Source organism: Cebidichthys violaceus, unplaced genomic scaffold, assembly GCF_023349555.1.
Source record: "Cebidichthys violaceus isolate CVI_PGR_0920_01 unplaced genomic scaffold, fCebVio1.0.p SCAF_2, whole genome shotgun sequence".
Lineage (NCBI taxonomy): Eukaryota > Metazoa > Chordata > Actinopteri > Perciformes > Stichaeidae > Cebidichthys > Cebidichthys violaceus.
The window spans coordinates 4,366,998-4,394,162 of NW_027176372.1; the positions used below are offsets into that span (position 1 = coordinate 4,366,998).

A 27,165-nucleotide genomic window follows, 5' to 3' on the forward strand; every position below is an offset into this window, starting at 1 on the left:
TATATTGTAGTCTAATAGACTGTATATATTGTAGTCCAATAGACTGTATATATTGTAGTCTAAAAGACTGTATATCGTGGTCTCATAGACTGTATATTGTGGTCTCATAGACTGTATATTGTAGTCTAATAGACTGTATATATTGTAGTCCAATAGACTGTATATATTGTAGTCTAATAGAATGTATATAGTGTAGTCTAATAGACTGTATATAGTGTAGTTTAATAGACTGTATAAATTGTAGTCTAATAGAATGTATATAGTTTAGTCAGTGTAATAGACTGTATATAGTGTAGTCTAATAGACTGTATATATTGTAGTCTAATAGACTGTATATAGTTTAGTCAGTGTAATAGACTGTATATAGTGTAGTCTAATAGACTGTATATAGTGTAGTTTAATAGACTGTATATAGTCTAGTCAGTGTAATATAATGTATATAGTGTAGTCTAATAGACTGTATATAGTTTAGTCAGTGTAATAGACTGTATATATTGTAGTCCAATAGACTGTATATTGTGGTCTCATAGAATGTATATTGTAGTCTAATAGACTGTATATATTGTAGTCTAATAGACTGTATATTGTGGTCTCATAGACTGTATATTGTAGTCTAATAGACTATATATTGTAGTCCAATAGACTGTATATATTGTAGTTGTGGTGGAAAAAAAATCCTATACCCGCTTTGCGTGAGTCTTCTAATGCTGAAATACATAATGCCAAAAACCAGGTTGTCTTTTAAGTATTTATTCTCTGCGCAGAGAAGGTTCAATCATCACAACAGAATGCGTACAGTCTCAGCGAGGAAGAACCTTGAAAAAAGTGAACAAGCTTTCTTTATACAGAATGAGCAAAGGTGGGGGCCGATGGCCGATGTTACAGACGTTTCGGTCTCAGACTTTTGGTCTCAGACTAATAGGAACAACAAGTGAAAACAAACGGCCAGCAACCAAAACAAGCAGCCCAAAGGCCTTGGCAGGAACATTGTCATACAACACAGTTAGTTATCTATGTGAACAGGCAAGGGAGAATTATTCTTTTGCACAACAGAGACACGGTGAAGTTCAACAAAGTCCAGAGCAAAATGACTTCTGCATGAATACAATATACTGAGTAGAAATATATACTACGTAAAAAATTACCATTACATAGTCTAATAGACTGTATATTGTGGTCTCATAGACTGTATATTGTAGTCTAATAGACTGTATATATTGTAGTCCAATAGACTGTATATATTGTAGTCTAATAGACTGTATATTGTGGTCTCATAGACTGTATATTGTAGTCTCATAGACTGTATATATTGTAGTCTAATAGACTGTATATTGTAGTCTCATAGACTGTATATATTGTAGTCTAATAGACTATATTGTGGTCTCATAGACTGTATATTGTGGTCTCATAGACTGTATATTGTAGTCTAATAGACTGTATATATTGTAGTCTCATAGATTGTATATATTGTAGTCTAATAGACTGTATATTGTGGTCTCATAGACTGTATATTGTAGTCTAATAGACTGTATATATTGTAGTCCAATAGACTGTATATTGTGGTCTCATGGACTGTATATTGTAGTCTCATAGACTGTATATATTGTAATCTAATAGACTGTATATATTGTAGTCTAATAGACTGTATATTGTAGTCTAATAGACTGTATATATTGTAGTCTCATAGACTGTATATATTGTATCCTAATAGACTGTATATATTGTAGTCTCATAGACTGTATATATTGTAGTCTCATAGACTGCATATATTGTAGCCTAATAGACTGTATATATTGTAGTCTCATAGACTGTATATATTGTAGTCTAATAGACTGTGTATTGTGGTCTCATAGACTGTATATTGTAGTCTAATAGACTGTGTATTGTGGTCTCATAGACTGTATATTGTAGTCTAATAGACTGTATATTGTGGTCTCATAGACTGTATATTGTAGTCTCATAGACTGTATATATTGTAGTCTAATAGACTGTATATTGTAGTCTAATAGACTGTATATATTGTAGTCTCATAGACTGTATATATTGTAGTCTAATAGACTATATTGTGGTCTCATAGACTGTATATTGTGGTCTCATAGACTGTATATTGTAGTCTAATAGACTGTATATATTGTAGTCTCATAGATTGTATATATTGTAGTCTAATAGACTGTATATTGTGGTCTCATAGACTGTATATTGTAGTCTAATAGACTGTATATATTGTAGTCCAATAGACTGTATATTGTGGTCTCATGGACTGTATATTGTAGTCTCATAGACTGTATATATTGTAATCTAATAGACTGTATATATTGTAGTCTAATAGACTGTATATTGTGGTCTCATGGACTGTATATTGTAGTCTCATAGACTGTATATATTGTAATCTAATAGACTGTATATATTGTAGTCTCATAGACTGTATATATTGTATCCTAATAGACTGTATATATTGTAGTCTCATAGACTGTATATATTGTAGTCTCATAGACTGCATATATTGTAGCCTAATAGACTGTATATATTGTAGTCTCATAGACTGTATATATTGTAGTCTAATAGACTGTGTATTGTGGTCTCATAGACTGTATATTGTAGTCTAATAGACTGTGTATTGTGGTCTCATAGACTGTATATTGTAGTCTAATAGACTGTATATTGTGGTCTCATAGACTGTATATTGTAGTCTCATAGACTGTATTTAGTCTAGTCTACGGCTGTCTCAGCTCACAGCATTGGGGCAGCAGTGGGTAGCCTGTAGCCCCGCCCACCGCATGGTGTCAACCAGGACATGATCCCCACAGAGCTGCCCGACCAGTTCCAGGGCGAAGCCGGGTCACACCAAAGCATGTCCCCGAGACGCACACCCGCTCTCTGCCTGCGGCTCCTCCCGCCGCTGTTGCTGCTGTTCGGAGTCGGACAGCAGTGTCTCGCTGCCCGTCCGTTGCTCGTGTTCCTCATCGATGGGTTCCGTTATGACTACATGGACGAGCTGCAAGCTCTACCCGGATTCCGCGAGCTCGTGGGCAATGGGGTGAAGGTGGACTACACGACTCCGGAGTTTCCGACTTTATCATACCCCAACTACTACTCATTAATGACAGGTAATCTATCTATCTATGTATCTATGTATCTATCTATCTATCTATCTATCTATCTATCTATCTATCTATCTATCTATCTATCTATCTATCTATCTATCTATCCATCCATCCATCCATCCATCTATCCATCTATCTATCTATCTGTCATCTATTCAATTCAAGTTAATGTGAACATTTAAAATAACCCAACTATGTTGCCAAAAAAGTATCAAAATAATAAAGAACACAATAATATTAATGTGAATACAACACAAAATTAACATAACATTACAACTGTATTATAATGATAGATGTAAAGTATTACAATGACATTTGAACAAACACAACACTGTGTGTGTGTGTGTGTGTGTGTGTGTGTGTGTGTGTGTGTGTGTGTGTGTGTGTGTGTGTGTGTGTGTGTGTGCGCGTGTGTGCGTGTGTGTGCGTGTGCGTGTGTGTGGTTGCTTGCTGGTGGTGTTTCTGCCTTGGGACTATTTAAATCCCGTCTGTGTGCTTGTCATGTTTGTAGCCTGTGCAGATGCTCCACTAGTTTTTCATCCTCGCTTTATTTGACGCTGGGCTGCTTAATGAACCTCTTAGTTGTTGTGAGTTTAGCCACAGTCAGTCACTTCTAATATCAACCCTCACCGTGTGATGACAACAATCATATAATCTATGACTCTGTGTGTGAGATCAGTAAGATACATTCTTACTGACATCACTTTCACGTTGTGTGGTCAATGTCTGCTGAATCGTAGCGCTGCAAAGTAACACACGCTAGCCGAGACACAGCATCCATTCATCTACAGTGGTATGTGTTTAAACTTGTAATGTCCCGATGCACCTTGTACGGAAACAAGTTGCAACATTTGATCCGTCCACCAGGAGGAGCAGTGATTGTGGAAGCTGCCATCAGAGTGTAACTAGTGCTGCTGGGCACTAGTGCACCTGGAATCAGCTGTTATCATACTTTATGCGTTTGAGGGGGGGGGGGGGGGGGGGTCCGACACGGAGCATGATTTTAGTGAAGCGCTTGTTATTATTGTATCATAAGGTCATAATAATATTATACTGAAGCTTTGACTCTGGTTACTGGTTGAGGAGCAAGCCAGTTCAGGACTTAAAGTACAATTCTAATGATAAGTGAGCGGCTGTCTACATTTGGTGGGCCGGAGAACGAGGAATAGATAAAAGCGTCATCATCCCACAGTCACAGACACACACACACACACACACACACACACACACTGTATATATATATATAAGAATATATATAATGAATAATCAATAGCAGAATAAAAAGCGCTTCGTCAAAATTTAGTAATTCTCAATTATCTATTGGTGTTAGGTCCAGGGTCCGCCTATTGGTGACGCCTGCTATACTGTATTCAGCCAACTGTTTCAGTGAAATCGTATTGTAATTTCTAAAAAAATAACATAATCAAATATGAATATTTATTGTTGCAGTTCTTTTACATTCCCTAATGTCAGTTACCAACTAATTTTAATACAGTGATATTCATATTATTCAATGTAGAGGGCCAGCTCATCACGTCATCATGTGTTTTCATGAGAAGATATAGTATAAAGAGGTCAAATGTTCTTAAACATTTATACTAACTGTATTTAAGTAGTGTTCTTATTCACTTTGATGAGACAGTTGAAGAAAAGGATTACAACCTGCATGGGACAGTTACCAAAGTAAAAGTATGTAGATTTAATCTAAATAGATAATAATAATAAAATTGCATTATCCCCCCTTTTGCCAAGTTATCTCTGCTGAGAGATAATTTAGCGTAACAATGGAAGAGATCACATGGCAATTGTCTGGGCCCAGGCGTACATCATTTTGTAAACTGGATTAGCTGAGCTGAGAAGTTCGGTCATCCGTGAGGGACTCGGAGTAGAGCCGCTGCTCCTTTGAGTGGAAAGGAGCCAGTAGAGGTGGTTCGGGCATCTGGTGAGGATGCCACCTGGGCGCCTCCCTAGGGAGGTGTTCCAGGCATGACCAGCTGGGAGGAGACCCCGAGGGAGGCCCAGGACCAGGTTGAGGGACTATATCTCCAAACTGGCCTGGGATCCCCCAGTCAGAGCTGGCTGATATGGCACCGGGAAAGGGAAGTTTGGGGTCCCCTGCTAGAGCTGTTGCCCCCGCGACCCGATCCCGGTTAAGCGGTTGAAGATGAGATGAGGTGAGATCAACATATTCCCTTAGAGGAATGAGTGACAGAATGGTGTATGGATTAGAAATTGTAGGCGCTCGCGGCTGCACCGAAGCATGAACTCGCTTGTAAATCTTAGACAAATCATCATTCAGTTGGTTCCCCCAGGTCTCAAATTTTCTTTACCGGAAAAATTGGTGCGCCTACCGGTGAATCATCACATTGGACTATTACACCAGCCTTCAATAAAGATTCAAAAACGGGTGTAATACCATCAATAGCCTCTTGTTTGAGTGGATATTGCTTCATGCATGGACAGAAATCAGATTCTGGGTGAACCACCAGAGGTGTCGCCCCCCTCGCCAGTCCTACGTCATGTTTGTGTGCAGACCATAAAGAGGAGGACACCTCGGACAGCTCAGCCATGTCGACAGATGGAACATTTGAAGCCATGGTGTGTGTGTTCTTATCAAACATAAGATGAGTGACTCTTTTTACCGTTGGCAATGACATCTTGTTTTGTTTACGTTGCCTTTCCCACTGTACAGCTTCAGGATCCTCTGTGGGACTGAAGTCAATGAGTTCAGTCTGCCTATCCAACCAGTCAGACATGTCCTTCTCTATTTCTGGGCCCTGTGCCAATGATACATGCAGAAACAAACCCTATAACAACTCAGATTATGTGGGAGCTAGAGAAACAGAGGCATCAGCAGCATTTTCTGTTGTTATATTGTATGTACAAGTTTGTCAGAGTCAGAATCCAAAGTTAACTCACCCTCTGTGTTCAGGTTCAGGTTACTTTCATTTGTACCCGTAGGTAGTAGGAAGTAACGTATTCCTTTTCCTGGTTTTGTGACAACATGGCTCTGTTCTAGACTAGAGTAGGGGTATTCAACTAAAATTCCAAAAGGTCCAGATTGAGAAAATATCCAAGTGCAAAGGTCCAGAACATTACAATAATATCTAACTTGCGCTATTTAGTGCCATATATATATTCAAGAAGCTTAGTAGTAGTAACAACGTCTCTGTGTAGTCAACAACTGTCAAATCAAATAAAGAAAGTACACATCAATTATATTTTATAGTTTTCAAATTTAACTGGATGGATTATAAATCGGTGTATTTCCTGGACTGCTGACCGAGTGCCGTAAAGGCTAGAAAAGCTGTGCAGGTTAAAATAGAAGCGCTCCGCCAAATGTATAAATTGGCAGTTATACATCCGGGTCCGGATAGGACAGCGTCTGGGTCCGGATCCGGACCGGGGTCTGTCTACTAGAGACCCCTGTACTAGAGTGATTGTGCAATGGTATCTTCATCCATCCTGCATCTGCTGGCCCTCTGAGTGGCAATGCCAATTAGTCTCAACAATCTTTGCTTGTTGTCTGTTGTTGTACTGCTCCTCAGCGTGTTGCAGTCTGGTTGTAGTCTTCCATGTCAGACAACTCTCTTTGGTGTGATGTTTTCCAGGCTCATGGATGGCGGAAAAGTCTTCTCACAGAATTCGGTTAGGGCTGTCACTGCATGGTTATACGGCCAGTTTTAAGCATCACCATGGTTGTATATGACACACTGCAGGTTGATTACGGCTGGTGTGAATGCCGCAGATATTTTATGATAACGCACAAAGGAGGTAAAAGTTCTCTTGAATTCTGTGAATTTGCTCTTTGAACTCTCCACATGAGTCATGGCTTCTTCTTCTTCTTCTTCACGTCTTCTCTCTCTGTTGCAATGTCCTCTTTGTCTCGCGTTCAGATAATCCAGGTTTATATTGTCATCAGTGTTCATTGACAGGGCTGTAGTCTTCAGCGTTGACATGGTGCCTGTAGACTTTGATGAGTCTCGTTCGTCTTCTTCATCCTCGGACGGCTGATGTTGAGTGGTGGGTGTTGGTGGTCATGTTGTTTGTGCCTGAGGAGCATACAGCAGCAGCGGTGCGGAGTCCAGATCAGGATCCACTCGACCATGTAAAACAAATACTAAACAAAAACAAAAAAACAAAGTTCAGCAGTAAATTTTCCTTTTTTATCAATTTGATCTGTCTTATTCAAATACATCTTTCTTTCTTGTGTCTTTCTGACATTCATTTCTTAATATCTTTCTTTCTCTTACTTGTGCTTTCTCTCTCCACATACTATATGCTTTCTAGTCCACTTTAAACAGTTTACATTTCTTTCTTTCCCTCTTGGACATTTTTTTATGTTTTTCTGCTTCGCCTGTCTCTCTGCTCCAAACACATTTTGAGTTGATCCAAGTTTTGTAGGCTGAAACTGCCTTTTTTAGGGAACCACAATTTGATCCAGTCTTCCAATTGTTTGGCAGACTGATTATCTTTGTCCCACGTGTATTTTATTATTGGAGGTAAGAACTTGGCATCAGCTGCTTAGGCTCAGACTAACTTTGACTTTTACCCATTTTCTCTAGTTAGTTGTTTACGGTATCTTCAAAACCAATCTGGTCCAATCAATCAACTTGAAAGGATACACCAAATCGTCCTTAAATACTACAAGTTCACTAGGACACGTCTGTCCGCCATGTGTGAGAATACCGGTTTACCAAGACGCCAAACTTCTCTCTAGTAAACTGTTTATGGAATTCAAAGAACAATCTGGTCAGTCAAGCAGCTAATTTAGATATCGAATCAGCTACTTCAGATATCGAAGCAGCTACTCTAGATATCGAAGCAGCTGCTTTAGATATTGAAGCAGCTACTTCAGATATCGAAGCAGCTACTCTAGATATCAAAGCAGCTACTTCAGATATCGAAGCAGCTGCTCCAGATATCGACTCAGCTACTTCAGATATTGAAGCAGCTGCTCTAGATATCGAAGCAGCTGCTTTAGATATCGAAGCAGCTACTTCAGATATCGAAGCAGCTACTCTAGCTATCGAAGCAGCTGCTTTAGATATCGAAGCAGCTACTTCAGATATCGAAGCAGCTACTCTAGATATCGAAGCAGCTACTCTAGATATCGAAGCAGCTGCTTTAGATATCGAAGCAGCTACTCTAGATATCGAATCAGCTACTCTAGATATCGAAGCAGCTACTTCAGATATCGAAGCAGCTACTCTAGATATCGAAGCAGCTACTCTAGATATCGAAGCAGCTGCTTTAGATATCGAAGCAGCTACTCTAGATATCAAATCAGCTACTCTAGATATCGAAGCAGCTACTTCAGATATCAAAGCAGCTACTCTAGATATCGAATCAGCTACTCTAGATATCGAAGCAGCTGCTTTAGATATCGAAGCAATCTGGTCCAATCAATCAACTTGAAAGGATACACCAAATCGTCCTTAAATACTACAAGTTCACTAGGACACGTCTGTCCGCCATGTGTGAGAATACCGGTTTACCAAGACGCCAAACTTCTCTCTAGTAAACTGTTTATGGAATTCAAAGAACAATCTGGTCAGTCAAGCAGCTAATTTAGATATCGAATCAGCTACTTCAGATATCGAAGCAGCTACTCTAGATATCGAAGCAGCTGCTTTAGATATTGAAGCAGCTACTTCAGATATCGAAGCAGCTACTCTAGATATCAAAGCAGCTACTTCAGATATCGAAGCAGCTACTCTAGCTATCGAAGCAGCTGCTTTAGATATCGAAGCAGCTACTTCAGATATCGAAGCAGCTACTCTAGATATCGAAGCAGCTACTCTAGATATCGAAGCAGCTGCTTTAGATATCGAAGCAGCTACTCTAGATATCGAATCAGCTACTCTAGATATCGAAGCAGCTACTTCAGATATCGAAGCAGCTACTCTAGATATCGAAGCAGCTACTCTAGATATCGAAGCAGCTGCTTTAGATATCGAAGCAGCTACTCTAGATATCAAATCAGCTACTCTAGATATCGAAGCAGCTACTTCAGATATCAAAGCAGCTACTCTAGATATCGAATCAGCTACTCTAGATATCGAAGCAGCTGCTTTAGATATCGAAGCAGCTGCTTTAGATATCAAATCAGCTACTCTAGATATCGAAGCAGCTACTTCAGATATCGAAGCAGCTACTCTAGATATCGAATCAGCTACTCTAGATATCGAAGCAGCTGCTTTAGATATCAAATCAGCTACTCTAGATATCGAAGCAGCTACTTCAGATATCGAAGCAGCTACTCTAGATATCAAAGCAGCTACTTCAGATATCGAAGCAGCTACTCTAGATATCAAAGCAGCTACTTCAGATATCGAAGCAGCTGCTCTAGATATCGACTCAGCTACTTCAGATATTGAAGCAGCTGCTCTAGATATCGAAGCAGCTGCTTTAGATATCGAAGCAGCTACTTCAGATATCGAAGCAGCTACTCTAGATATCGAAGCAGCTACTCTAGATATCGAAGCAGCTGCTTTAGATATCGAAGCAGCTACTCTAGATATCGAATCAGCTACTCTAGATATCGAAGCAGCTACTTCAGATATCGAAGCAGCTACTCTAGATATCGAAGCAGCTACTCTAGATATCGAAGCAGCTGCTTTAGATATCAAATCAGCTACTCTAGATATCGAAGCAGCTACTTCAGATATCGAAGCAGCTACTCTAAATATCGAATCAGCTACTCTAGATATCGAAGCAGCTGCTTTAGATATCGAAGCAGCTACTCTAGATATCGAAGCAGCTGCTTTAGATATCGACAGCTCCTTTAGATATCGAAGCACGTTTTCTTTACCGGAAAAATTGGTGCGCCTACCGGTGAATCATCACATTGGACTATTACACCAGCCTTCAATAAAGATTCAAAAACGGGTGTAATACCATCAATAGCCTCTTGTTTGAGTGGATATTGCTTCATGCATGGACAGAAATCAGATTCTGGGTGAACCACCAGAGGTGTCGCCCCCCTCGCCAGTCCTACGTCATGTTTGTGTGCAGACCATAAAGAGGAGGACACCTCGGACAGCTCAGCCATGTCGACAGATGGAACATTTGAAGCCATGGTGTGTGTGTTCTTATCAAACATAAGATGAGTGACTCTTTTTACCGTTGGCAATGACATCTTGTTTTGTTTACGTTGCCTTTCCCACTGTACAGCTTCAGGATCCTCTGTGGGACTGAAGTCAATGAGTTCAGTCTGCCTATCCAACCAGTCAGACATGTCCTTCTCTATTTCTGGGCCCTGTGCCAATGATACATGCAGAAACAAACCCTATAACAACTCAGATTATGTGGGAGCTAGAGAAACAGAGGCATCAGCAGCATTTTCTGTTGTTATATTGTATGTACAAGTTTGTCAGAGTCAGAATCCAAAGTTAACTCACCCTCTGTGTTCAGGTTCAGGTTACTTTCATTTGTACCCGTAGGTAGTAGGAAGTAACGTATTCCTTTTCCTGGTTTTGTGACAACATGGCTCTGTTCTAGACTAGAGTAGGGGTATTCAACTAAAATTCCAAAAGGTCCAGATTGAGAAAATATCCAAGTGCAAAGGTCCAGAACATTACAATAATATCTAACTTGCGCTATTTAGTGCCATATATATATTCAAGAAGCTTAGTAGTAGTAACAACGTCTCTGTGTAGTCAACAACTGTCAAATCAAATAAAGAAAGTACACATCAATTATATTTTATAGTTTTCAAATTTAACTGGATGGATTATAAATCGGTGTATTTCCTGGACTGCTGACCGAGTGCCGTAAAGGCTAGAAAAGCTGTGCAGGTTAAAATAGAAGCGCTCCGCCAAATGTATAAATTGGCAGTTATACATCCGGGTCCGGATAGGACAGCGTCTGGGTCCGGATCCGGACCGGGGTCTGTCTACTAGAGACCCCTGTACTAGAGTGATTGTGCAATGGTATCTTCATCCATCCTGCATCTGCTGGCCCTCTGAGTGGCAATGCCAATTAGTCTCAACAATCTTTGCTTGTTGTCTGTTGTTGTACTGCTCCTCAGCGTGTTGCAGTCTGGTTGTAGTCTTCCATGTCAGACAACTCTCTTTGGTGTGATGTTTTCCAGGCTCATGGATGGCGGAAAAGTCTTCTCACAGAATTCGGTTAGGGCTGTCACTGCATGGTTATACGGCCAGTTTTAAGCATCACCATGGTTGTATATGACACACTGCAGGTTGATTACGGCTGGTGTGAATGCCGCAGATATTTTATGATAACGCACAAAGGAGGTAAAAGTTCTCTTGAATTCTGTGAATTTGCTCTTTGAACTCTCCACATGAGTCATGGCTTCTTCTTCTTCTTCTTCACGTCTTCTCTCTCTGTTGCAATGTCCTCTTTGTCTCGCGTTCAGATAATCCAGGTTTATATTGTCATCAGTGTTCATTGACAGGGCTGTAGTCTTCAGCGTTGACATGGTGCCTGTAGATTTTGATGAGTCTCGTTCGTCTTCTTCATCCTCGGACGGCTGATGTTGAGTGGTGGGTGTTGGTGGTCATGTTGTTTGTGCCTGAGGAGCATACAGCAGCAGCGGTGCGGAGTCCAGATCAGGATCCACTCGACCATGTAAAACAAATACTAAACAAAAACAAAAAAACAAAGTTCAGCAGTAAATTTTCCTTTTTTATCAATTTGATCTGTCTTATTCAAATACATCTTTCTTTCTTGTGTCTTTCTGACATTCATTTCTTAATATCTTTCTTTCTCTTACTTGTGCTTTCTCTCTCCACATACTATATGCTTTCTAGTCCACTTTAAACAGTTTACATTTCTTTCTTTCCCTCTTGGACATTTTTTTATGTTTTTCTGCTTCGCCTGTCTCTCTGCTCCAAACACATTTTGAGTTGATCCAAGTTTTGTAGGCTGAAACTGCCTTTTTTAGGGAACCACAATTTGATCCAGTCTTCCAATTGTTTGGCAGACTGATTATCTTTGTCCCACGTGTATTTTATTATTGGAGGTAAGAACTTGGCATCAGCTGCTTAGGCTCAGACTAACTTTGACTTTTACCCATTTTCTCTAGTTAGTTGTTTACGGTATCTTCAAAACCAATCTGGTCCAATCAATCAACTTGAAAGGATACACCAAATCGTCCTTAAATACTACAAGTTCACTAGGACACGTCTGTCCGCCATGTGTGAGAATACCGGTTTACCAAGACGCCAAACTTCTCTCTAGTAAACTGTTTATGGAATTCAAAGAACAATCTGGTCAGTCAAGCAGCTAATTTAGATATCGAATCAGCTACTTCAGATATCGAAGCAGCTACTCTAGATATCGAAGCAGCTGCTTTAGATATTGAAGCAGCTACTTCAGATATCGAAGCAGCTACTCTAGATATCAAAGCAGCTACTTCAGATATCGAAGCAGCTGCTCCAGATATCGACTCAGCTACTTCAGATATTGAAGCAGCTGCTCTAGATATCGAAGCAGCTGCTTTAGATATCGAAGCAGCTACTTCAGATATCGAAGCAGCTACTCTAGCTATCGAAGCAGCTGCTTTAGATATCGAAGCAGCTACTTCAGATATCGAAGCAGCTACTCTAGATATCGAAGCAGCTACTCTAGATATCGAAGCAGCTGCTTTAGATATCGAAGCAGCTACTCTAGATATCGAATCAGCTACTCTAGATATCGAAGCAGCTACTTCAGATATCGAAGCAGCTACTCTAGATATCGAAGCAGCTACTCTAGATATCGAAGCAGCTGCTTTAGATATCGAAGCAGCTACTCTAGATATCAAATCAGCTACTCTAGATATCGAAGCAGCTACTTCAGATATCAAAGCAGCTACTCTAGATATCGAATCAGCTACTCTAGATATCGAAGCAGCTGCTTTAGATATCGAAGCAATCTGGTCCAATCAATCAACTTGAAAGGATACACCAAATCGTCCTTAAATACTACAAGTTCACTAGGACACGTCTGTCCGCCATGTGTGAGAATACCGGTTTACCAAGACGCCAAACTTCTCTCTAGTAAACTGTTTATGGAATTCAAAGAACAATCTGGTCAGTCAAGCAGCTAATTTAGATATCGAATCAGTTACTTCAGATATCGAAGCAGCTACTCTAGATATCGAAGCAGCTGCTTTAGATATTGAAGCAGCTACTTCAGATATCGAAGCAGCTACTCTAGATATCAAAGCAGCTACTTCAGATATCGAAGCAGCTGCTCTAGATATCGACTCAGCTACTTCAGATATTGAAGCAGCTGCTCTAGATATCGAAGCAGCTGCTTTAGATATCGAAGCAGCTACTTCAGATATCGAAGCAGCTACTCTAGCTATCGAAGCAGCTGCTTTAGATATCGAAGCAGCTACTTCAGATATCGAAGCAGCTACTCTAGATATCGAAGCAGCTACTCTAGATATCGAAGCAGCTGCTTTAGATATCGAAGCAGCTACTCTAGATATCGAATCAGCTACTCTAGATATCGAAGCAGCTACTTCAGATATCGAAGCAGCTACTCTAGATATCGAAGCAGCTACTCTAGATATCGAAGCAGCTGCTTTAGATATCGAAGCAGCTACTCTAGATATCAAATCAGCTACTCTAGATATCGAAGCAGCTACTTCAGATATCAAAGCAGCTACTCTAGATATCGAATCAGCTACTCTAGATATCGAAGCAGCTGCTTTAGATATCGAAGCAGCTGCTTTAGATATCAAATCAGCTACTCTAGATATCGAAGCAGCTACTTCAGATATCGAAGCAGCTACTCTAGATATCGAATCAGCTACTCTAGATATCGAAGCAGCTGCTTTAGATATCAAATCAGCTACTCTAGATATCGAAGCAGCTACTTCAGATATCGAAGCAGCTACTCTAGATATCAAAGCAGCTACTTCAGATATCGAAGCAGCTACTCTAGATATCAAAGCAGCTACTTCAGATATCGAAGCAGCTGCTCTAGATATCGACTCAGCTACTTCAGATATTGAAGCAGCTGCTCTAGATATCGAAGCAGCTGCTTTAGATATCGAAGCAGCTACTTCAGATATCGAAGCAGCTACTCTAGCTATCGAAGCAGCTGCTTTAGATATCGAAGCAGCTACTTCAGATATCGAAGCAGCTACTCTAGATATCGAAGCAGCTACTCTAGATATCGAAGCAGCTGCTTTAGATATCGAAGCAGCTACTCTAGATATCGAATCAGCTACTCTAGATATCGAAGCAGCTACTTCAGATATCGAAGCAGCTACTCTAGATATCGAAGCAGCTACTCTAGATATCGAAGCAGCTGCTTTAGATATCAAATCAGCTACTCTAGATATCGAAGCAGCTACTTCAGATATCGAAGCAGCTACTCTAGATATCGAATCAGCTACTCTAGATATCGAAGCAGCTGCTTTAGATATCAAATCAGCTACTCTAGATATCGAAGCAGCTACTTCAGATATCGAAGCAGCTACTCTAGATATCGAATCAGCTACTCTAGATATCGAAGCAGCTGCTTTAGATATCGAAGCAGCTACTCTAGATATCGAAGCAGCTGCTTTAGATATCGACAGCTCCTTTAGATATCGAAGCACGTTTTACTCCACTATATCTCAGAGGTAAATAATGTACTTTTACATTATATGCATGCGCGGCTGTTGGGACCTCTACACACGCATGCTTAAAGATCTCATTTGTACTCGCAGATATTGACAGTGATTTGCTCTCATAGATCGAGGCTAAGTGTTTTCACTTTGTTACTATTTTCCACCTCCAAAGTACAGCAGCACACAGCCACTTTGCTAAACTTTGACTCATCCAGTGTCTCAGACGGTCTACCACAGCAGACTTAAAGTAGTATGACATTGTTTTCATTAAATTACGACATCTCAGAGAACAAATTTATGGTGGACATGTTTTGAATATGGACAAATGTTGCTGAAACACATCTGAGCTATTAAAATCCAGGGTTTATACATTAAATACATTCATGTATCATTGACATGCATTGTGCAACATACATAATTAAAGAGGCTACTTCCCAAAACAAAATGTACAAAAGACGAGTGAAGAGTATATCATCCCGACATGTATTTACCAAGGCTGGGCAATTTAACGCGTTATTATTGCTGAACTTTGCGCATGCCAATGCAATTAATCGCAGAAAATCATGCGATTAATCGCGATTACAAATTTTAATCGTTGCCCAGCACTAGTATTGACACAACAGAGATAAATTGATTTACAGAAGAATAAATATGTTAAAGCAATACGGAATGCCTTAGCGCCTCACTACATTATGTTCCATTATATTTTTGTATTTTGAATTGTCACTTGCCGCCTCCTTTATATAAATAAAGACTTTTCCACCATAAATTGGTCCATGAATTCACCAGAATGCAGGACATGAAGTGTTTGACACTCAAAAGTTTCTTGGAGAGGACATTCAGACCTTCCACTCAATGTTTGCCCCCCCCCCGTCCATTGAAACAAAACCTACGACCTAATAGGTTCTTGACGTCATGTCACATTGTCAAACCTTTGTTTTTGCTGAAACAGCACCTCTCGGTCAGAGAACTGAAGCTATTGGCAGAGATCACAAGCTGTGTGTATTTGGTGAGTCAGGCTGAAATGAAATGACACTAATTGTGTTGGACAATATTGTCCTCCTTGGGACCAATCATGCAGAATGTTGACTGTGCATAATCACAAAGCAACAGCAGGGCAGGACATTACTCCATATATCTATACAGAGTTATTAATTGTTTGATTTGAATGTCAACTAGAGAACCTTTAAAACTCAATACTCAAATGTGCAAGTCTTAAAGGGAAATGAAACAATGTAAATAAACTATTTTAAGTAAACTTTAAAATGTAACGTGATGTATGTATGTATTGCAAGAACATTAGGCAAGAACATTTAAAGTGGGATTATAGAATCTGTTGCTGCTTTATCCCGTATGAAAACCTCCTTCAGTTCAGTCCATTAAATCCCTGCAGCCATCTAAGTGCAGCAAGACAGATATTTGAGATGGATGAAGCCAAGAAACAGTGCCGTCAGCTGTGTTTACTTTGATAAAATCATATGCAAATGACATCAGGCTGCTAAAAATGACCACACACACTTCTACTCACACAAGTCTGATTGGTTATAACTCTGTTTTATTACTGAGGCTTGTTGGTCCTTCAGAACCTCCTTTCAATTTTGGTTGAGTCATTGTCATGCTCCATCCTGAGTGGCTCAGCTGTTTCAGTTCTGATCTACTGTATAGTTCACTTCACCCAGCCCTTTAGGACATAGAACATATACAAGAACCGAAAATCATAAATTATTGACAATCATTCTCCTGGAATGTAATATAAATGATCAAAATAGATTATTTGAAAATAACCGAGTGGATAGAGGAAGAGTTGTGTGTGTGAGTGAGGCATGCCTTTGAGTTGGAGTCCTCTATTTTACTAAGCTCCATAAACAAAAGCCCATCCTGGCCAACAGGATGTGAGTTTTGGAGCCTGCCCCCAGGCGATGTGCTGATGTGTGTTTTGATAGAGCAAATTCTCCTGTTAAAAGAATCACTGGCAGGACACACACAGACAGACACACTCACACACAGTTCATTGACACCTCCACTATCCCCGTGCCAGTCAGTCCCGCTTGATGCTGACTCTTTCTTGATTAAGCCTAAAATTAATGAATTTGCTTTAGATCAAAACCAATAATATGTTAGTCCGTCCCCTAATACTTTCTGACTTCCCTTCCTGTGTCTGTGGCAGCTTCAAACCCATTGGTTTTACTGAAGAAGCTTTAAAAACACTTACATGCATTTATAGTTTCATTTCTGATGACGGCTCAGTGTTTTTTCTAAAAACTACAGTGTGTGTGTTCATGGTAAAGTGTGGATAACTGATTAATGGATTTTTGACAACAATGGAACTCTTTAGCACAGATGAATAATATCTGGCTTATACTCAAACTATGCTTTTTTTAAATGCTTTTTGTTGATTTTTGTCAGGTCGTCACTGTGACGTTCATCAGATGACTGGAAACTACATGTGGGATGAAGCCTCAAAGAAGGAGTTTCTGATTGGGACCAACGTTGACAGTCGGTTGCCTTTTTGGTGGGATGGATCAGAGCCAATATGGGTCACTCTGCAGAAACTGGGAAAGAAGGTTTTCATGTACTACTGGCCTGGTGAGTACACCCATTGTTAACATGAACACTCAACTGAAAATGTCTTCTATTTTCACCAATACAGCTGTCTACACAGCCTGTCACGTCCTGAGTTATTCTCGCAGCAGGGATGTTACTAATGAAACATTAATCAGCTAAATTAATTTTGACCAATTAATCGACCGGTTATTAGTCAAACGGTTTATTAAAAAATATAATAAAATATCATTTTAAAAACAATAATTTTAAAGTTTGTTGTATGGTTAAAGAAAAAATAGGCTATATAATGCGCTACTGGGGTAGATGATGAGACAGTGGTCTGCTGCCCACGCTAGAGTGTTTTCCCTGTCAGTCTCTCTGATGTATGGTGCTATATCGAACTGTCAGTTTTAGTTTTAGAGCCGAGAGCACAGAGAGAGCAGACAGCCCACAGCAGGATAAAGCCTGCCTTGAGCTGCATTCATTCAAAATACGGCACCTTCCAGCAGGTGTGTGAGAATGTGGGGATGTGTTTATTTGTGCTTTAGAATAGATTAGAATCAGAAAATAACATTTAATTCTTCTGATTCACGGCTTTGTTGTCACTAACACCGGTCCCTCTCTTTATTCACTCAAGACTGAAGCAACAAAAGGTTGTCATATTCAAGTAGAGTCACAAAGCATTCATTCATCTATTTTCTGCCACTAATCCAGGGCCAGGTCACTGAGGAAACAGGATTAGCAAGGTGGCCAAGAACTCCCTTTCCCCAACAAAGTTTTCCAGGTCCTACTAGTGGATCCCAAGGCATTACCCTAGGCAGATTAGATATATCGTCTTCTACCAGTCAGGACGCTCACAGGAAACAGAGGAAATGCTCCCAGGAGGCATCCTGATCAGATGCCTGAACAATCTCAACTGACCCCTACATAATATCATTCTTTCAGTCACTACCCAAGTAGCCTCAGACTTGGAGGTGCTGCCTCTCATCCCGACTACCACAACCAATTCACGTATGGATAGGCAAACTCCCATGAACCCCCAAACAACCCTGCAAGAGTAAAGAGATGGTCCACTGTTCCACAACGAGGACGGAATCCGCATTGCTCCTCATGCATCTGAGGTTGAATTATTGGTTTGCGCTACCTTTCCAGAACCCTGGAATCAGCTTTTCCTGGGAGACTGAGCAGTGGGATTTAACCTACTTTTTAAAAAAGGGAAAATCCACCCACCCACTCCACACACACTGTCTTTGACCTCCATGGGACACTGAAGAAGTTTATCAACCAAGTCAGCCAAAAAATGTCCAGAGCTTTTTTAGAGTTCCCTAGGATGTGAGGTGCCTAGCAGGTTTAGGGATACTCACTAGAGGAAGGCTCTGACTGTTGATTGTCTGAACCTTGTAGTAGGGCTTCGTTATCGGACTTCTGTGCTAGCCATGAATTGGCCATAACAAACACCTTGTTGAAGCAAGGTGATTCATCAGTGTACTTGGTACCAGAACGAAAGATTCTTGATAGACTTTGTGGTTGTGATTCAGATCTGTGGCCACATGTCTTGGACACTTGTGAAGAGAGAAGCAGAGCTGTCAACTGATTACCACCTAGTGGTGCATTGGACTGAAACCTAAATGTGTATGGAGGGTGAACTAACAATGTGTGGCTGAGGCCCCTGTCCTAACTCCATAAGAATTTCTTGTGCATCCAGGGGGAGATTGGGGACATGGAATCCGAGTCCGCCATGTTCAAACCCTCCATTGTTAGGAGTTATGGTCAGAAGGTTGTTTATGCCTGTCATGGCGGAAGCCTAAGAAACCCAATTGAGTGTGGTGAAGGAGGCGTTATAGCTGAAGAAGGCGGCCTATCTGGCTTGGTTGTCCCAGGGATCTCTTGATGTAGCAGACTGGTCCCAGGATCCTGTGTACATTCTGCAATATAGAGCACTTCACTGTTGCATAAGCATTCCAAATTTGTCCAAATTTATTTCCTGTGTCAGGGCAAGGAATTTATAAAAGAAGGAAGGGTCATTACGTCACGAAACTCACTCTGTTCGTCAATGAACTAAGTTAGCATTTGCCCTTTGTTTAGCTAACGTTAGCCAGCCTTATCGCTGTTGAGACGTCCCACATTAATTTGGAGACAAAACCATCAACGTTATTAAGAAATAATCCTTGTGAAAGTGTAAAAGAAACAAACGGGGAGGAAATGTTGTTGAGTGATAGCTGTCATGATTTATGTGTATGCTAGCTAATAATGTAAGCTAGAGGACTAGTATGAATGTAAATCACTGAGGCAAACTGCAGGCATAGTAGCATACAGTCAAGTCCTATGTTTATGCATCTCTGACAGGCCATATCATTGAGTCCAGCCAGTTATCATCAAAGTCATTAATACATTGATCTTGTTGTTATTGCAGTCCGGTCAGCTATAATAGGTTGGACCTGCCCTGTTTGGTTATGTTTCATGATGAGTAGATATCAGTATTATACTGTGAAATCTTGTGTATAAAGTCAATAAAGTGTATTTCTCCCATTTACAGTATATCATCCAGGACTATGACTCCAACTTTTCCACATTTTATTAATTTGAGAAAAGGTTATTATAGTTCCAATTTGAAGATATTAACACCACAAATCTACGTGTTTTTCCACTGAGCATGTGAGCTGTTATAGGAGTATGCTGTAGAAGTAGAAAGTCCTCTAGTTTATAATGTGGAATTAAATCTTGTTCTATTTATTTCTAAGATGACGATTTATAGCATTGAACCACCAAAGTCAGCAACCTGAGCACAAAGGCCCAATGGTAAAATTTAAAGTTGGGCTGAAAATTAACTTCAAGGCCTGTGTTCTACTATTTGCAATGTTAACAATCTTAAAAACTGTAAATAATGCAGCAATCTTTCGTTTGTCTTCAGGCTGTGAGGTGGAGATTCTGAGTGTCCGTCCATCATTCTGTGAGGAATATGTCTACAACCCATCAGAGAAAAACCTCACAGAGTCAATAGTGAATGCTCTTAATGTCCTGAGGTAAGAACACAATGATGTCCTGTGATCCATGGCTTACTTTTAGCCCTTACAGGGAAAAGAGCTGTCAACTTGAGACTTGACTGTCATGACAGTAAAAACATTTTAAAGTTTTGAGCTCGGAAAAAACAGCAAAAACCAGACCTTTTGTTTATTATTAACAATGCTAATAACTTAAAATTCAGCCTTTCTTAACGGTATCTTGTGTGGCTTGCTCCCATGTTCAGATAAAGACTATTTTTTTTGACAGTCTAATACAGTTGTTTGTTCAAAATGTATATTTTTTTGGGCCCATGACGTCCACAGACTAAACTCAACAGAGGAGGTGTGTCCATGAACAAATCGAGAGCTGGTGGTTGGTTCAGACATGTCTATAACAGCAGAACAGAGAGGACTGAACACTGTACAGCAAAGTTTATGGATATGGACGGAACCCAGTGACAATGACATAAGTACCAGCACTGGGTAGCTTTTAACTCAACAAGTCGATCAGATGAACTGTTGTAGAGTATTACTAATAAAGATGTCCCGCAGATGGTATTGATGGTACCGCAGATTATAGTTCTCAAGCTTAACACAGCCTGAAAGGTGGACATGGTTTGTTTTCATGTGACTGTGACAAAAAGATTTTACAATAATGTAACTATTAAAATATAGGCACTAATGATAGCAGCAGATACCTAAAGGAGTGTGTGTGTGTGTGTGTGTGTGTGTGTGTGTGTGTGTGTGTGTGTGTGTGTGTGTGTGTGTGTGTGTGTCTGTGTGTGTGTAGCTCAGGCGAAGCGGCCTTGGCAGCAATATATTATGAGAAGATAGATGTGGAGGGTCATCACTTCGGTCCAGAGTCTCATCAGGTTAGAACAGCTGTGCAACAACTGGATCTCGCTATACAGACACTCAACCGCAAAATAAAAGTCAGTAATATCACTACTATTGTTACTACAATTACAACTACTGCGCTTCCTGTCATGCAGTTAATTTTCCATCTGTTTCTGTCTCTTGTGATTCTTTCAGGAGAAAAAGATGGTGAACCAGCTGAACATTATGATATTTTCAGACCATGGTATGACAAAGCTCCAGTGGATGGAGAAGGTCATAGAGCTGGACAAGTATATCAACATGTCAGCTATTGTCAAGATGATGGACAGAGGACCAGTAGTCAGTCTGTGGCCCAAATATAACAAGTACCAAGAGGTGAAGCCACAATCTGTATTTCCTTTCACAAGAGAGCTTGGATTGGCTTTGTTCATGGCTGATAAGCCAATAAAGGCTCATGCTCTTTTAATGACTGCTTGGTCCAGGGGTCGAATTATAAGATAAGATAAGATAAGATAAGATAAGATAAGATAATCCTTTATTAGTCCCGCAGTGGGGAAAATTACGGGATCACAGCAGCAAAGTGGACAGTGCAAACAAGGTCAAAAAACTAAAACAAAACAAGAGCAGCAAGTATTATAAATAAGTAAGAAACAGTAAAGAATATCAACTAAGTAAAAAGTACAAAAATCCACAATTACTAAATATAACTAAAAAACATTTAGTATTCCCCAATCCCTGAACCCACTAAATAAGACCTGGACCCGCCCCCAAAAGAAGCAAAAACACCATGTCCGTGAGGTCAAAACAGTTATACATTCTTCTTCCCTGTTATCATAAATAATGCAACATATGTCAGGAGAGACTTCCTTTAGAGGGAACAATAAATTCCTTACATTCCCAATTGTGAAATTGTGGGTTGATACCGTTGTTTACCAGTGCATTAAGAGACCTGCTAAGGGACATGGTTTATGTTTAGTTCATGACTGACCTGATGAGGAGGAGTTGAGAGACCCTCACTGCCTCAGGATACGTGCTGTTACAGAAACAAGTTGTTAATACTACACAGCCTTTTTCCTGGAAGGGGGACAAGAAAGGCATTGGTTTCAAAATAAGTTGTTGTTCGGTAAGGTGAGAAATAGGACTCCATCAATAGTAGCATACTTTTTGAAGGTAAAATGTTTTATTTCATACTTTTCATGCATAAATTGGTGGGATAAAAATCATGCCCAGAGTCACCAAGTTGCACCATTTTATAAAGGTTGATGACTATAGCCCCCCTGATTGTCCTTTCATGATTCGTCTCGGGGTTGTTCAGGGTGGCTGTGTGGTTAGTGGGGGGAGCATGTGAACCGATTGGTCTTATGCCCTCCTGCTAAAAGGTCCCTGATCCCTGATCAATGCATTTACATGCATTTCAGTAATTGGTTTACTTGGAACTTGACTTCCCAACTAGATTTCCCCTGCTGATTTGTTGACAACGCATGGGCATAGCTCCTAATCTGCTCTTTGGACAGTTGGACATGCCCAGAGACTTCATTGGCAGGTCCCCAGGAGGCGTCCTGATCAGATACAGTGAAGGAGTAGCAGCTCTACTATCACCCTATCTCTAAGGCTGAGCCCAGCTACCATGCAGAGCAAACTCACTTCAGCCACTTGTATCCGCAATCTCATTCTTTCCGTCATTACCCAAATCACCTGACCATGGATGAGAGCTGGAACATAAAATGGCTGGTAAATTGGCCCAGTTTCCTCTTCATCCGGACGGCCCGGTACAACGCCTGTTGACCTCAGGCTCCATTTTAACGGAGAAGCCTAACCAGGGACAGGGGTCACAAATTAGCCTTCTCTAGAAATCCTATTTGCAAGATATCTGTATCATGTCACTGTAACATGATACAACTTATAAATATAAAAAATAACAAACTTGTGAACAAGACCCAGAGAAACCTGGAACTCCTTCAGTTGGGGTAGCAGCTGACCTGTACACATACTCAGTTTCTATGAGGTTAAAGGACTGTGTTCAGCTTGAAGGCTGTAAATTGTTTAAACAAGCCTTTTTTTTAAACTCAGTACAAGGACAAAGAAATCATCCACATACAGGGAAGATAACCAAGGACTTGTTATGACAAACACTGTTCTTGACTTGCCAAGTTGGTCACATGACCTCAATCCAAAGTGTTTCACTTACTGAAGGCTGTACACATAGCATTACACATTAACTGATTAAATAAGCGAGACTCGACGTAGCGTAATGGAAACACTTCCACTTGTTTTTCACATGTGACTCCATTGATAGAGGGATTCTGGCTCACTTTTCTAGTGACCACTCAAAGCTCTTTAACACTACATGTCATCGTTCACCCATTCATACACTGATAGCAGGAGCTACCATGTAAGGTGCCACCTGCCCATCAGGACTATCTGACATTCACACACCTAGACACACAGCAGCTACGGGAGCAATTTGGGGTTAAGTGTCTTGCCCAAGGACACATGGACTAGCAGAACGGGGGATCGAACCGCCGATCTTCTGATTAGAGATACACAGTCAATAAGTTCAAAATCATAAAAGCAATAAGTGCAAATGTGTCATTGTACAACCATGTACAATTAGCATAAGTAACGTATTAACCCACACAGGTTAAAAAATAGCTGGAAATGAAACAGCAAGTTAATGTAGTTAACTTAAAAACCTTATTACCTCTGCATTTAACTGTGATTAAAAGACAACCTGCTCTAGCCACAGCCGCCCCCAAAAACAATTGTTCTCAGCCTTGAAGAGACTTAAAAAACAATCTTTGAATGGATATGTTTGAAAATCTCTGAAGGTGTCCAATAATAAAGGAGATATTTCTACTTGTGCTGAATTTGTTCACCCACCACTGACTGGGAACAACCTGTACATCTCAATACTCGGCCTCTTCTCAAGGTGTAACCCATCACTTAAGAATAGGGTCTGTTAATTGCATTAGTTGTGTGCTATAGTGGATTTACTGAGTGTGAAAAAGAGGCAACTTTAGAACTTTAAACCTTAAACTTTATTAGAGTTGTCATTATACATTTTTACATATACATGAAATATGACCTCTGCATTTAACCCATCCCTGGCATATTGGGGAGGGGTTGTTATTTAAACCATTCAATTAACGTGTGTGTGTGTGTGTGTGTGTGTGTGTGTGTGTGTGTGTGTGTGTGTGTGTGTGTGTGTGTGTGTGTGTGTGCTTTTGCGTTATTCCAGGTGTATGCAGCATTGTCCCAGATCCCTAACATGCGTGTCTATGCCAGACAGGAGATCCCTGAACGGTTCCATTTCAAAGAAGGGAAGTTTGTTTCCCCCCTGACAGTGGTGGCTGATCCTGGCTGGTTTATCGCTGAGGTAACTTAATTTATACACACATGAACACTGAATGTAACCCTAACTTAGGTGCGTTTAAAAGAAAACTCAGCGGGGCACCTTTAAAATTGAAAGTCCTCTCTTGACTTTAGAAATAGCAGTTGACAAAAGGTCCATTTAGTAGATATTCTGGATCGCACGAGGATTGTTATGGTTTCAGCCAATAAAATCGTACTTTATTCTATCTTTTGTGTAAAACATTTAGTGTGTGCATGTTTGTTTGTGTGTCCCTAGAACAAGGCAACACTTCCATACTGGAGAAACGACTCTGGGGAGCCGTCATTATGGCAAAAGGGTTGGCATGGTTATGACAACGAGTTCCTCGACATGAGAGGGATTTTCTTGGCGACAGGACCTGGTAACAAACATTTCGTATTTTAATAGTACAATCTGTGCATTATTTTATTCCTATGATCTCTCTGCTTCACAATTCAATCTGACATTTTGGATTAATTTTCCCAGCAGCCATTTGACATAGTGTAATTGATAAAAGTCAATTAAGGTCCCATTCTAATTTGTCTGTCACAGCCATTCCAATGAGCCAACAAGTACAATACCAGGGCCTAAAGGGAACAATTAATGTTATCACTGATGACATGGTAATCAATGATATGTAAAATGGCTGCTGTGATAGGATCTATTTCACCAGTTTTAGCTTTCTTTCATTGGCTACCTATTCATATCATATCATATTTTATATTGTTAATGGGCATTCCCCTTTCTCAGAATCAGAAACTGTTTATTTGCCAAGTACGTTGCACATACAAGGAATTTGGCTCAGTGATTTGGTTTCTACCTGCCGGATCTCCTTTAACATTATACTCCAATCAGGACTCACAGAATACAGTGAAAACAAGGTCAGCAGGCCAAAGGGCCTTTACTACCAGAGACAGTCTGATGTCTCAACTCCCTTCAAAATAAAAGCTCCAGGAAACAGGAAACTCAGGACAAGTTTTATTTTCAAAATGAAAGTACCATAGAGTAACTACACACACGATAATAAGTGTGTTTTCCATACAAATATTACTTTTAGTCTAACGAGTTAATTAATTGAAATGTTTACCTTTGACAGTATTACAGTTTAGCTTACGGCTTCTATACAATGCATTTTGGTTCCTTGTCTCTTTATGTAATGCAGTTTAGCTATCAACTCTCTCAGTTTCACAATTACATTTTTCAGGATTTCTGTATTTTCAGTAATGCTTTGCAATTAATTTCCGCTGTCAACATTCACATTTATTTGCTAATTTAAGATGTAGATCTAATTCCATTTACTTAACTTCATTCAGACTTCAAGAAAAATGTTCGGGCTGCTCCAATTCGAGTGGTGGACATCTACAACGTGATGTGCTGGACGTTGGGAGTGAAACCTTTGCCAAATAATGGGTCCTGGTCTCGGGTTGAGTACTTCCTGAACGCCTCTGATGGTCTATCCCTACCCACAACCCTCTGCTGTATGGGCATATTAGGAATACTGCTTGCACTATGGGACTAAAGCGTCAAAGAGTTCAGTGTTTATGGCATCTGATTGTATCTAGAAATGATCTGCTAGAAAGAATAAGAACAGTAATGCATCTAAAAGTAATGGAAGATAAATAAAACTGAAAAAATCAACCTTGATATAGTTATTCTTAAGGACCAAGAACTTGAAGACTTAAAGTGCCTAGAGAGTTTTCCAGGACCTCATCCCCACTTCCCAAATGAAAAAAAAGAATTCTACTTGACCACAGAACCTTACAACAGACTTCCATTCTGGGTTTTTCAGAGCTCTGAACTCACATCGTCTCTTGCTTTTCCACCTCTCCATGTCTGATCAATGTGTTGATGTGTGAGGTGGTACATACCTTAAATGTCCAGCCTAACAACACATTGTTAATTCTGTTATCTTCTGCAATTTCTCTCGCTAACCACTCGTTAATCATAGTGAAAAATTTAAAAGATACATATACAACATGTCAGCTGGACCCTTTTTACAAAGTTCTTCCCAGGAACTTCCAGGAAGTCAAGGAAAAAAGATACAGACCCGTGAAAAAAAGCAATACTGATTTCTGGGTATTTGTAACCTTGAAGCTGTTGAATGTAAACCTCTTCTTTCGATTCTTGCCATTTTTTGTTCCAAGATCAAAGTTTCTCCAGAAAACAGTGCTGCATAGAAAAAAGCCCCTGTGTATCCAGATAAGAAGGAATCGTTTTGGATATGGTGAATGGACTGTACTTGTATCGTGCTTTTTCGACCACTCAAATCACTTTCACACTACTTGTCACACTATCTAACACTCATACACCTTTTGGGGTTAAGTGTCTTGCTCAAGGACACGTCGTCATGCGACTAGCGGAGCCGGGGGATCGAGCCGCCGATCCTCTGATTGAAGGACTCCACTTAGCGACAGTCGCCCACAGAAGAGCACTTTTAAATTGATAGACTTCATAAAGTACATCATGCTGATATTGCCTGCTTTCAATATGTGTAACAGCTAGAATAGGATTTAGGAGGAATAATAAAAGCTATACATTCTTTATTTGGCAAGGCACAGATAGGCCACATATACTGTAGGTTTTGGTAGGTTCTCTCTGTATGATAGTTGATTATAAATGAGATGCGTATTTGGATTGGGCAACAACTTTATTCCATTGTGCAATCCTGTATTGTATGATGTATAAAGATAAAGCTGGACCTTGAACTCAGCTTTTCATGGCTTTGTGTTGGATCTT

General features: G+C 40.1%; 1 protein-coding gene across 2 annotated transcripts; it reads left to right on the forward strand.

Annotated features, from left to right (window-relative positions):
* Nucleotides 1-2,840: 2,840 nt before the first annotated feature.
* enpp6 (ectonucleotide pyrophosphatase/phosphodiesterase 6) lies at nucleotides 2,841-27,165 on the forward strand. 2 transcript variants are annotated; one of them, XM_068714120.1, is made up of 9 exons: nucleotides 2,841-3,107; nucleotides 15,629-15,685; nucleotides 17,083-17,262; nucleotides 20,132-20,243; nucleotides 21,013-21,154; nucleotides 21,255-21,434; nucleotides 24,298-24,435; nucleotides 24,688-24,811; nucleotides 25,743-27,165. In XM_068714120.1, the coding sequence occupies exons 1-9, from the start codon at nucleotides 2,852-2,854 to the stop codon at nucleotides 25,946-25,948; spliced, it is 1,395 nt and encodes a 464-aa protein (XP_068570221.1). In that variant the 5' UTR covers nucleotides 2,841-2,851; the 3' UTR covers nucleotides 25,949-27,165. The 2 variants fall into 2 exon arrangements, with proteins under 2 accessions (XP_068570221.1, XP_068570222.1); XM_068714121.1 differs by lacking the exon at nucleotides 15,629-15,685.